We start from the raw sequence: 12,843 nt of genomic DNA, 5'->3' as shown, positions 1-12,843 counted from the left end.
TGCTCTAAAGATTAGCAGCACTGACTTACAGATCCAACTTATGTTATACATGTATATTAGTACTGTTGAGTTATAGAACGACCAAACTTTATAAGTTAGTTATACTAGCCCTATGGCAAATATTAAGGCTGGAAGAAATTATGTTACCGTTTTATCACCAAATATATACACAAGTACTTTACATACATTGTATATTTATATTTTTGAAAGCTACTTTTCGAATTTATGACACTTGCGTCACCTTTTATGATAGACTATCACTCGCAATATACGGACAACAAACTTGCTGGTATTGGTACTAATTCCTGGTATAGGCAGGTAATAAAATAAATACCCAATGAACTTGAGTAACTTAAGAGTAACTTAAGCTGACTATAATTAACTTATAAGCTAGTAAATCAACTTACTTATTAAGAGCATGTTTACACATTATGATCTCTCATGCAGTCAATTATGATTTTTAAGCATGCTAGTAGTAACCAATACTATTTTCTTCACTGAGGCTTTAAGAGTGGGGATTTTAACTGTTGTAATGAATATGCCTACAATTATTCCATTTTGTAGCAAGTATCTTTATAGTAACTCTATTGTAGTAATTAGATTATAGTAAAGATTATAGTACAGATTACAGTAAAGATTATGGTAAAGATTATAGTAAAGATTATAGTAAAGATTATAGTGAAAAGTATAGTAAAGATTATAGTAAATATTATAGTAAAGATTATAGAAAAGATTATAGTAAAGATTATAGTAAAGATTATAGTAAAGATTATAGAAAAGATTATAGTAAAGATTATAGTAAAGATTAGAGTAAAGATTATAGTAAAGATTATAGTAAATATTATAGTAAAGGTTATAGTAGAGATTATAGTAAAGATTATAGTAAAGATTATAGTAAATATTATAGTAAAGGTTATAGTAGAGATTATAGTAAAGATTATAGAAAAGATTATAGTAAAGATTACAGTAAATATTATAGTAAAGATTATAGTAAAGATTATAGTAAAGATTATAGTAAAGATTATAGTGAAAAGTGTAGCGAATCCCCTGGTTCGTAGCTATATTGTCACATACGGGTGATGAGGCATAGTGTATATTCTATTAAAAGTTTATTATATATGCTTATCAACACCGTGAAACTACAATAAAATAATAACTCGATTGTCGATAAAGGTTATTGAAAGTATGCTAATTATACAGGTAGTCATCTGCAAAGCCATTTAGAAACATAAAATAAAACACATAAAATGAAAGATATTTTACCTTAATAACACATCCAGGAGATTGCTAAATAGTATGTGATTCTCCTTCTGTTTAACTCTTGATTATATGTGTTTGCGATAGATATTGGTGTAATGATGAAACTTAATACAGATAGAAGAAAGTATCAGCATCAAAAAATGAGGCTTAAAAACTACATGTTGTTGGCTCAAAGGCTGACAAAACAATGACACCTAATCAAACGTATGGCACTGTGGCAAGTCAGACAGACCACACAAGATCATTAGACCACCCAAGATCAACAGATCAACTGGCATTCGCTCCGGGCAGGAACAGTGAATCACACAGGGTGACTAGATATTGCAGTGCACTATCAAATTAGGAAATTTAACAGACAGCAGAACTTTACACTCCCACCTTAAATTTTCATAATTTTCAACATGATTGGCGCTAGCACATATCATTTGATTTGACTGGTAAAAGTTTTATCAATTTCACAACTGGTCTGATTAGAAATTTTCCAGAGTTTTTTGCCTGTATATGGTTGCCTAACAGTACTTTAGCTGAGCGTATTTGTCCATCTTGAGATGTGTAACAATCAGAAACTCGGCCTTTTAACCAGACATTTCTTGTTGTTTGGTCATCTTTGATTAATACGATGTCACCTACTGCTATATTATTTGTTGTCTTGTGAACCAACTTTTGATGAGAATGCAGTTGATATAAGTATTCTGTCTTCCATCTTTTCCAGAATACATTAGCAATGTGTTGAACCGCACGCCAGCGCTTGCGACTGTACATATCGGACTCATCAAAGCTTCCAGGGGGCGGTAGGGTAACATCAGATTTCATAGTCAGAAGCATGTTAGGACTTAGAGGCATGTCTTCTTCAGTAACCACAGATAGTGGTCTGGAGTTTATGATGGCCATGACTTCGTACATCAAGGTGCGAAGGTGGCTTGTGTCAAGCCTACCACTATGAGACTTCAAAAGAGACTGAAGGACATTTCTAGCAGTTCGGATCATACATTCCCAAACGCCACCCATGCGACTGGCGCTGGGAGGATTGAGTTTAAACTCAAACACGACTTTTTTTGTTAAATCTTGAACAGCTCTAACAAAGTTGGTGCCCTGGTCACACCAGATTTTTTCTAATAGGCCCGCGAATGGCTATAACGTTTCGAATTCCGTTCACAAAGGCTGTTGTGCTCATATCGTCCAAAACTTCAAGGTGCACTGCTCTGCTTGCGAGGCATGTTACCATGAGTCCATATCGTTTTAGCTCTGTCTTTCTATCTTTGACCATGAATGGTCCAAAACAATCGATCCCACAATAGCTGAAGGGAGGCGATTGGCTAGATCTTTCATGAGGAAGTGAGGCCATTTGGGGTGTTGGAGGTTTAGCTCGGTGGGATCGACAAGTAATACACTGGTGTATCAAAGAGGCTATTATACTTCTGGCACCTATTATCCAGTACCCAGAAGATCTCATCTTGGCCAATGTGAAGCATCTTCCTTGATGGGCCACTTGCTCATGAAGATGCTGAAGAAGAAGGCGAGTAAAATGCCCACTTTTGGGCAGCAGAATTGGATGTTTCTCAGAAAAACTGAGAGCTGTGCTGCGATTGAGGCGGCCTCCTATTCTCATTACTCCATTTTTATCCAGGAAAGGGTTCAGGTTGAAAACTGTACTCTTTGGATTTAGTGGCTGCTCTTTTGTCAGAGATTGCACTTCTGGAAAATGCTCAGCTTGTATGCATTTAACTATGTACAGGAGTGGTGCGTTAATTGGCAGTTGAGTGCCCTTTAACTTGGCTACTCTATTGAGAAAGAATTTAGTGACTTTGATAGCTTTATTCCAACTAGAGAATCGCTGTAGTCGCTGATAGAGAGTTTGACTGAGACTAGAAATCGTTTGGACACAAAGGGATTTGACTTCAGAGCCATCAGGTTTTACTTCGGGTGTCAACTGATCAGGAAATTGCATAGGTTCCTTCCAGAGAAAATCTGGACCTGTAAGCCAGTTAGATTTTAACAGCTGAGTGATAGTCAGGCCTCTTGAAGTGTGATCGGCAGGGTTTTTATCTGTAGGGACATAGCGCCAATTTTCAGGACTTGAATTGTCTCTCACCTGCTGAACTCTATTAGTCACATAGAGATGAAACTTTTTAGTTGTGTTTTTAATGTACCCAAGAACAATTTGAGAATCTGTCCAAAAGGTTTCTGTGGTATCAATCTCTAGCTCAGATTTAATAAATCTGGACACTTTAGCTGCGGTAACCGCTGCTTGCAGTTCTATGCGCGGAATGGTTATGGGCTTGATTGGTGCTACTCTGCTCTTGCTCATTACAAGTGAACAATTTACTTGTCCTTGTGTGTTAACTAGTCTGAGATAACTAACCTCACCGTAACCACGAGTACTTGCGTCACAGAAGTGATGTAGCTCAGCCTTAAAGATGTCGCCAAAGTCTGTCGGTTGATAACATCTTTGGATGCTTATGTTTGTTAAGTCTGGAATAGAAGCTTTCCATTCCTTCCATAGTGACAATAAATCACCTGTCAGGGGATCATCCCAAGAAGCTGAACTTCTACACATATCCTGTAGAATGTTTTTGCCAATTAAAATATATGGCGAGAGGAATCCAAGAGGGTCAAAGATTAAGGCCACCGTAGATAGTACACCCCATCGGGTGTCTGGTTTTGTAGCAGTGTCATGGTGAAAGGTAAAATTATCCTTTTCAGTGTCCCATAGAATACCAAGTGATCGCTCTTGGGGCAGCGGATCAGAAGATAGGTCAAGACTAGCAATGGCACGGGCGCACTCACTTCTTGGAAGTTGTGACATCACTTCGCGGCTGTTGGACGCTATTTTGTGCAGTCTTAACTGGCCGGCAGCACATAGTTCACGTGTCTCATGAATTAGAGAAACTGCTTCAGCCTCATTGAAGACACTTGTGAGACCGTCATCAACATAAAAGTTGCGGTGAACAAATTGATGAGATGCAGAATGGCCAGACAATAATGAATTATATTGATCGGCGAGAAATCGAAGTCCATATGTTGCGCAAGCGGGCGAAGATCTAGCCCCGAAAAGATGCACTGTCATTTTGAAAGTAGCTAGATTTCCATCACAATCATACCAAATAAACCGTAAATAGTCTTGGTGCTCTGGTTTCACCTTGAGTTGGTGAAACATCTGTTCTATATCACCCATGAAGGCTACAGGGTTCAAATGAAATCTAAGAAGAATGCCTTGAAGATCATTCATGTGATTGGGTCCTTGTAGTAGAAAGTCATTTAAACTGACTCCTCCCACTTTAGCAGCGCAATCAAACACAACGCGAATAGGGTCAGGCTTGCGAGGATGAAAGACACCGAAATGAGGAATATACCAAGAGTTGGTAGTGTCGTCGGTTGCCAGAACTGCTTCCCCTTTTGTGATGATGTCAGACATAAATTCATGGTATTGCAGTTTATATATGGCATCTTTTTTAAACTTTTTTCCAAGAAGATGAAATCTGTGCATTGCAGTGGTTTTTGTGTCAATGCTGAGCGGTTTAGCCTTGAATGGTAATGGCATTGTTATGTAACCCTGCTTATCTTTATGAATTTGCTCTTTCATAATGTTTAGGAATTTGAGATCATCGATTGACATTATCTTTATCTCATCAGCGTGATTTGTTTGAAAGTCAGAACTAAGAACTTTTAGTATTTGTTGTTTGAATTTATCTGTGTTGGGGAAGTCAGGAGTTTCTGTTTTGATTTTAAAAGAGATACATTTTCTAGTCGTTGGCTGTTGTACTGCCAAGTTTACTATTGTCCCAGATTGAATGGTATGAGCGCAACTGTTGTAGCTGTGTGCAGAGTTTGTGGCGTTTCCCATCAAAATCCAACCAAAGTCAGTGAGACGAGCAAAGGGCTCATGGTTTTCTCTACTGATTTTTTGTCTAGATATAAACACATGTGGAAGATTGTTTCCAATCAACAATCCGAGCTCGAGGCTGGCTGCTTTTTGAGCAGAGATGAACTGAGAGGCAAGATGTTGTAAGTGTGGCCAGTTTTGCACTGATGTGGCATTGGGTATCTCCTCTGAGTTGAAAGGTATTTTGCTTGTGCTTATGCACGGTGGATGTCTACTTGCTCTGCTCTGATGGTAGCCACGAACCAGCAGTCCTGAGGCCGCTTGGCGCATTGAATCAGTGCCCTCAGTATCAGTGAGTGTACTAATTTTTATAGCTGCATCACAGGTCTGTACATTGAGCTTGTCAAGGGTATTTTGAGTGATGAAGGTTCGATTTGAACCGGAGTCTAGCAAGGCAAACACCAGAACTTCTCTTTCAGGATTATCTTTGGTTGAAATATACACTGGTATTGTCCATGACATGATATTAGCTGGTCTGGTGTCGGAACAGTTTAGGGCTGTTGCTGATTTCTCACTGTCTGTTTGTATTACTTCTATAGGAGTCTTACTTTTGCTGTCTTTATCTTTTACGTAGTATTCATGAAATACTGTGAGGTGCTGTTGGTTGCAATTTTTCTTTATGCATTTCTCTGGAGACCGACAATCAGTCATTGGGTGTCCAGGCTTAGAACATGCAAAACATAAGTTATGGCTCATGAAAAACCTTTCGATTTCGGAGCGTATTTGCTTACCAAGCTTGAAACAAGTACCCGTCGTATGATTGTTCATATTGCAGTTCAAGCATGGGTATTTGTTTTGTTTCAGACCATTGGCATTTTAACTATTGTGAGACTTACCATCAGCTGTGGTTGCTGTCGAAAAAGACATGATTTTGTTGCTTTTGTCGCTTTTACCTTTTACTGACTTATCTGTTTTTCCAAAGTCTTGATATGCTTTAGTCAATGTGTTGTTTAATGTGTCAGATTCATGAACTAGAAAGTCGATGAATTCTTGGAGTGGTGGAAACTTGCTCAATTTCTTCTCCAGTTTTGTGGCCTTTGCTGTCCATCTGTGAGCAATATGTAATGGAAGTTTTTGTATCAGCCGCTTGTTTACAGATTTAAAACCAAGGTTCAAATCACTATCACATTCTGAACAAACTTCAAGAAAATCAATGAAGTCTTCTAACTGTTCGCCGTCATTTGCTTCAATTTTTTGCCAGCTGAGTAACTTTTCCTCCATGGCTTCCGCCACTATTTCTGGTTTGCCATATTTGGTGTCCAGTTTCTTCCAGGCAAGCATCCATGCACTTTCTGTTTTTCTATAGCTGAGGCCCTCTATTTTTTGCCAGGCCTTGCCTGTAACATATTGCTGCAGTTTGAGCCATATTTTGCCTGGTGTGCATGAACTGAAATCAAAGGTTTCGAAAAAGGAGGCCTTCCACTGCTGATACTTAAGTGTCTCACCTTTAAATATGGGTGGTTCATCAGGACGCTGGCGAACCGTGTTGATTGCTTCAGCAAGAGCAACAGGATCAAAGACTGTAGTAGGGGGTACTAGAAATCGTCATAGGAGAACTATCTGGGGAAGCTCTTGGAAGGCGCAGTGGTGTGATCACCTCATTGGCAGGCCGTTGTGATGTTTGTCGGAATAACTCATTTGAGTCTTTTAGCTGTGTTTGTCCTGAATTTAACTTATTGGTGACAGGAGGGCGCAACAATGACTCATTGTTATCTTCCAATTCTTCTGCTATTGCTTGTGCGTAAATCTGCTCACGTTGGCGCTCAGCTTCTAACCCTGCTTTTAATTTAGCTTGTGCTATCAGACTTTTATTCCTTTGAACTTGTGTCTGAAGTTGGAGGCTTTCCTCCTCAAGTTGTTGAGATTCTATCTCGGCTTGAAGCTGGGCTTGTTTAGTTGCAGCAGCAGCTTTTGCCTCGGCCTGCATGATTTTGAGTGACTGAGAAAGTCTGCTCGAGCTTGATTTGCTAGACCTGGATTGTCTAGAGGAAAGAAAGGATGAATTTTTGGATTTTATGCTTTCTATGTCTGGCTCAGCGTGCTTGGTTCTTGTTACCAACTTATTCATACGAATTTCTAACTGGTCGATAACCTTCCTGTTATCAGCAAGCACGCGATCTATTTCTACAATGTCTTCCTTGTCAGGTTGTAAGTCGCTTTCATGAGCTTCTTTGTATGCACTATGCGGTTTTGTGATATTAACTGCACCTAATGTGATTTCTCCATGCATGCTGTTAAGCTGTTCATAGGAAAGTTCAATAGAGTTATCTCGCAAGTCATTTAATGTAGCTTTGTGACTTACACTGAGATTTTCAATAGTTGCTTGTAACTCAGACTTAATTGACTGTATTTTTAGTCTTGGTGAAAACCTCCTACTGGTAGATTCTTCACTGTGAACAGAAGCGAGTTCTTCGCTATCAGACATGATTTAGTTTAGGAGAAAAAACTTGGAACTCAACTCGTATTGATTTAACCCAATGAATTCGAGGACACAACTCCAAGAAGGTGGCAACGTGATCTGCACTATGGTCAAACCTGTCAGAATTTTCAGCTGAAAATTGTTCTATTTTTTAACTTGTTTATAGCTATCTTACTAAAAAATGCCAAAATTTTTAAGACAATGCTCTAGCTTTAATTACAGTAGTTTTTACTGACAGCAATCAATAAAGGATTAGTTTTGAAATTCACACCACAAATTTTCTCTTCAAGAAATCAATTGAGACTATCACCCTTGTATGATTCACTGCCCAATGACCAGAATCTGCACTAGTAGAATTGTTTAATTGCTAACGCACACTATTTAGTGAACAATTCAACTAGCTGCGTAAAAGGATTTATAAATCATTAAAAAACAAAACACAAAACAAAGTCAATTGCTGTTGTTTAAAGAAAAAAGAAAAGGTAATGCGACTTATCAAGTTGGAAGTCAAGATGTCTCTGGCTGTGTGGCTCTAGCTGCTCGACTCTGGCTCCTTGGCATCACTTTTCCTTTGTAAATCAACGGAGTTTCACTTGGGCTGCTGGAGGCGAAATTAATGTTCATTGATATATATATGTATATATATATGTATATCCTATATACGTCTGGCAGTCCGATTTCACTTCCGTTAGTGTGTGTATGTTTCACTGTAGCGAATCCCCTGGTTCGTAGCTATATTGTCACATACGGGTGATGAGGCATAGTGTATATTCTATTAAAAGTTTATTATATATGCTTGTCAACACTGTGAAACTACAATAAAATAATAACTCGATTGTCGATAAAGGTTATTGAAAGTATGCTAATTATACAGGTAGTCATCTGCAAAGCCATTTAGAAACATAAAATAAAACACATAAAATGAAAGATATTTTACCTTAATAACACATCCAGGAGATTGCTAAATAGTATGTGATTCTCCTTCTGTTTAACTCTTGATTATATGTGTATGCGATAGATATTGGTGTAATGATGAAACTTAATACAAATAGAAGAAAGTATCAGCATCAAAAAATGAGGCTTAAAAACTACATGTTGTTGGCTCAAAGGCTGACAAAACAATGACACCTAATCAAACGTATGGCACTGTGGCAAGTCAGACAGACCACACAAGATCATTAGACCACCCAAGATCAACAGATCAACTGGCATTCGCTTCGGGCAGGAACAGTGAATCACACAGGGTGACTAGATATTGCAGTGCACTATCAAATTAGGAAATTTAACAGACAGCAGAACTTTACAAAAAGTATAGTAAATATTATAGTAAATATTATAGTAAAAATTACAGCAAAGATTACAGTAAAGATTACAGTAAAGATTATAGTAAAGATTATAGCAAAGATTATAGTAAAGATTATAGTAAAGATTATAGTAAAGGTTATAGCAAAGATTATAGTAAAGATTATAGTAAAGATTATAGTAAAGGTTATAGTAAAGATTATAGTAAAGATTATAGTAAAGATTATAGTAGAGATTATAGTAAAGATTATAGAAAAGATTATAGTAAAGATTATAGTAAAGATTATAGTAAAGATTATAGTAGAGATTATAGTAAAGATTATAGAAAAGATTATAGTAAAGATTTTAGTAAAGATTATAGTAAAGGTTATAGTAAAGATTATAGAAAAGATTATAGTAAAGATTATAGTAAAGGTTATAGTAAAGATTATAGTAAAGGTTATAGTAAAGATTATAGTAAAGATTATAGTAAAGATTATAGTAGAGATTATAGTAAAGATTATAGAAAAGATTATAGTAAAGATTATAGTAAAGATTATAGTAAAGATTATAGTAGAGATTATAGTAAAGATTATAGAAAAGATTATAGTAAAGATTTTAGTAAAGATTATAGTAAAGATTATAGTAAAGGTTATAGTAAAGATTATAGTAAAGATTATAGTAAAGATTATAGTAGAGATTATAGTAAAGATTATAGAAAAGATTATAGTAAAGATTATAGTAAAGATTATAGTAAAGATTATAGTAGAGATTATAGTAAAGGTTATAGAAAAGATTATAGTAAAGATTTTAGTAAAGATTATAGTAAAGGTTATAGTAAAGATTATAGAAAAGATTATAGTAAAGATTATAGTAAAGGTTATAGTAAAGGTTATAGTAAAGTTTATAGTAAATATTATAGTAAATATTATAGTAAAGATTACAGTAAAGATTATCCTAAAGCTTGTATTGAATTATATTATATTATGATCTATCATATTATTATGTATTACATTATATCAAGTTTTAATATGTGTTATTAAACAATATTACAATTATCACGATAAATAATGATACTTTCTAATATATAGTATTATCAGAGTTGCTATAATAATAGTGTAGCACATATTGAATGAATAACTTCTGTACTTCTATATCGCAAGTTTTCCAGAAAGTACAATGATATATTATCTTATACCAGTATAATCTTATGAATCTTTAATGTCAATTTTAGTGAATGAACTTTTCCTACCTCTAATTCATTTCTTTTGTAAGAATTAATATTGCACTATCTCACTACACATTAGGATATTGCTGATGATGTAGATAGTTTTTTTAAAGTTGAATTAAACGGAAATTAACTTATTGGAAATGTAAGTTGTTTGGTGTTTAGCATGCTACAAACTTTGGCAATAACTTCATGTAAACTTGAAAAGATGCATAGCAAACAATTGATGTTAAAAACGTGTGACGTAACATCATTTCTTTACGCATGCAAATAATGTAAGGAACTGGGGTAATATCGATATAAATGGTCTTGTTTATTTTAATTAGACAGTAGCCTGAATATTGTCACTTTTAAACATGGACTGTGGCTATACACTATGCAACCTGTTAATACGCAACTCACATGGCATATTCAAGTTGCCTTTTCTCACGGTAATCTCACGAGTTTTTCAAATCAATAACAATTAAATAATAAAAAGGGAGATACTTGTAAACATACTAACAAGTTATGTTACTGACCTCATCTTCTATTATCTTCTTCAGTTCCTCATCAGTATTACCAGAATATGTTTTTCTTTCTAGACTAGACTGATCTCCCTGAGCTAGCTAAAACTGGAGCTACTTGCCTCTTTCAGTTGTCCTTTTATATAGAACGAATCAAGTTTTAGATAGAAAAGATGTGTAAAAGAGTAAACAGAAACATTTTAACTAAAAGCAGACTTTATCAAAAGTTATTAAATACACTTTGAAGTTGTTAGCTCTTTGCATGCTTTTCCTGCACAGCATTGTTCGCATTAGTAGGTAACCGTAATTTCAGAAACTCATGATAATGCTCATTCCTTGCTTACCATGTAGCAGTTTATAATATAGCAGTAATATAGTGAATAATATTCAGAGTTCATGAGAACAAGTTTGTAAGAATAACAATACAGCTGTTTTGGTTATATTTTTTATATTCCATGTAATTTATTGAACTATATGTACTCAACTGTTACTAATGACACTCTAAGTCTATGAATGGCCATTACTAACTAATCTTTACGTCTATTCTTAGTTGTTACTAACTACATTCTATTTCTATGCTCCGTTATTACTAACTACTCTCCATGTCTATGACAAGCTGTCACTAACTGCTCTTTTTTCCTAAGCCTAGTTATTACTATCTACTTTTTACTTATTTTACTCCGCGGTCTGTTTACTTCATACTGTTCATAATTAGGTTTGTCTTTTGCACAAATTTAACAACCATGAGGGCTTGCTATTGTATAGAGTATGTAAAACAGATACATATATAAAAGTGACTGTATAACAGATGCAGTAGACGCTTCTATAGTGTATACCTCCTAAATTACAGAAAAAGTAAAAAACTTATATGAAGTCTTTTCTTTGCACTACGGAAAAAAATCTATATTATGTAAAATGTTCAGAAGGGAAACTTCTCAATTTCCATTTGTAAGGTCACATATTTTGCCGCACCTATGATAAAAAGGATGTATGTATAGCATTGAATCTATCACATATACAACTTCCATGATGTTTTAGGTTATCGTGATAAAAATTGTTAATGAATACTTTAAAGCAATCGATTGGTGCAGGTGTTACAGTGTTGATCTTCCAATCTAAATGTCACGAGTTAGAATATCACTGAAAGCTATTTTTATCCTAAGCTTGACCCTTGGATGCAGATAGACAAGGATCAAGTAGACGCTGCTCATTTCATAGTAAAGTATGGTGTTGTTTTCCTATATTGTAGACATATAAAATATGGGTTATTAGTTTTACTTTGAGGAATAGACTTTGCTGTCTAGAAAAAATTAACAAATCGCTGTAAATAGACAAATAATATGTGCCCTGCCTCATTGATTTATCGTAAAACTGCCGCAATCTATGTTTATAAAACCAGTAAAAATGATCAGAAAAAAGAGACAGGTTTTTGGTGCAAACTAATAATATGTAAGCTATGAAGATATATCAAAGAAAAAGAACAATTTAATCTCAATGACTCAGCAATATTGACCTGAATATGTCAGTCCTAGCAAATGTCGGTCGCTATGCATTTATTCGAGAACCATTATCTCGTTATAGCAACATTGCGAGAAGATTTGCAGGAATGCCACTCTTTCACACAATTAATGCAGTGTTTACAGATTAATTTATATTGACAATCATTGATGACATGCATTGCTATGAACTCTGTCTAAAATGGACAATCTCAGCCGATGTCTACCTTCAAATTTTATTCTCAAATCCAATGATATGATACATCTGTCTGTGAAGTTCCGGTCATGTCATTTTGTGTCTAGAAGATAATAATTATGCATATTTTTTGGCCAATATTGTGTTTCACATACACCAAGTTGTGTTTGGCAGCATTTGTGTTTTGACATCAGTCATGCCATCAGGGTATTTATAAAAACAAAACACTCTCAGCTATAGAGAGTGAGTCTTTAACAGTGATATGCACAGTGTATGTACTCAAAGATATTACCTTGTTTGAAATGTAAAGTGAAAGTCTTATTTGTTAAATAATTTACGCCAAATCAATGAGTGTGGGGTCAGCATACCCTCACATTCTGGTGTCAGGAGCTGCAGAAGATTCGGAAGAAGCGTGCTATGAGTCGAGGAAAACAAAATCAGAAAGCATGGCAGTCCGTGACCAGTAAAAAGCAAAAGAAAGGCACGAGAAAGGCGCAGAATCCATGATCACACTGATTGAGTTGGAAGATGACAAACGAGATGCTGTTGAGACATCAGAGAGAAAGATAAAAGAAAA

At 35.4% G+C, this 12,843-nt stretch overlaps 1 protein-coding gene across 1 annotated transcript; it reads right to left on the bottom strand.

The window, feature by feature from the left end:
• Nucleotides 1–2,356: 2,356 nt before the first annotated feature.
• LOC137390432 (uncharacterized) lies at nt 2,357–7,568 on the bottom strand. Its single transcript, XM_068076765.1, has 3 exons — nt 6,899–7,568; nt 5,980–6,678; nt 2,357–5,772 (listed from the first exon to the last, which is right to left on the bottom strand). The coding sequence occupies exons 1-3, from the start codon at nt 7,566–7,568 to the stop codon at nt 2,357–2,359; spliced, it is 4,785 nt and encodes a 1,594-aa protein (XP_067932866.1).
• Between the last annotated feature and the right edge of the window lie 5,275 nt (nt 7,569–12,843).

The sequence above is a fragment of the Watersipora subatra genome, chromosome 3 (assembly GCF_963576615.1).
Source record: "Watersipora subatra chromosome 3, tzWatSuba1.1, whole genome shotgun sequence".
NCBI classification, from domain to species: Eukaryota; Metazoa; Bryozoa; class Gymnolaemata; order Cheilostomatida; family Watersiporidae; genus Watersipora; species Watersipora subatra.
Note: the sequence above shows the minus strand (reverse complement) of the source record. Positions and strands in the feature narration are given on the sequence as shown.

Excerpts from the sequence above, each read along its gene's own strand:
- LOC137390432 (XM_068076765.1), bottom strand. The coding sequence starts at position 7,568 with ATGTCTGATAGCGAAGAACTCGCTTCTGTTCACAGTGAAGAATCTACC. Across the intron at positions 6,679-6,898 it reads GTTAGAAGCTGAGCGCCAAC|TACCCCCTACTACAGTCTTT; the intron begins GTGAGCAGATTT and ends GACGATTTCTAG. Across the intron at positions 5,773-5,979 it reads GACAGCAACCACAGCTGATG|AGAAATGCATAAAGAAAAAT; the intron begins GTAAGTCTCACA and ends GTCGGTCTCCAG.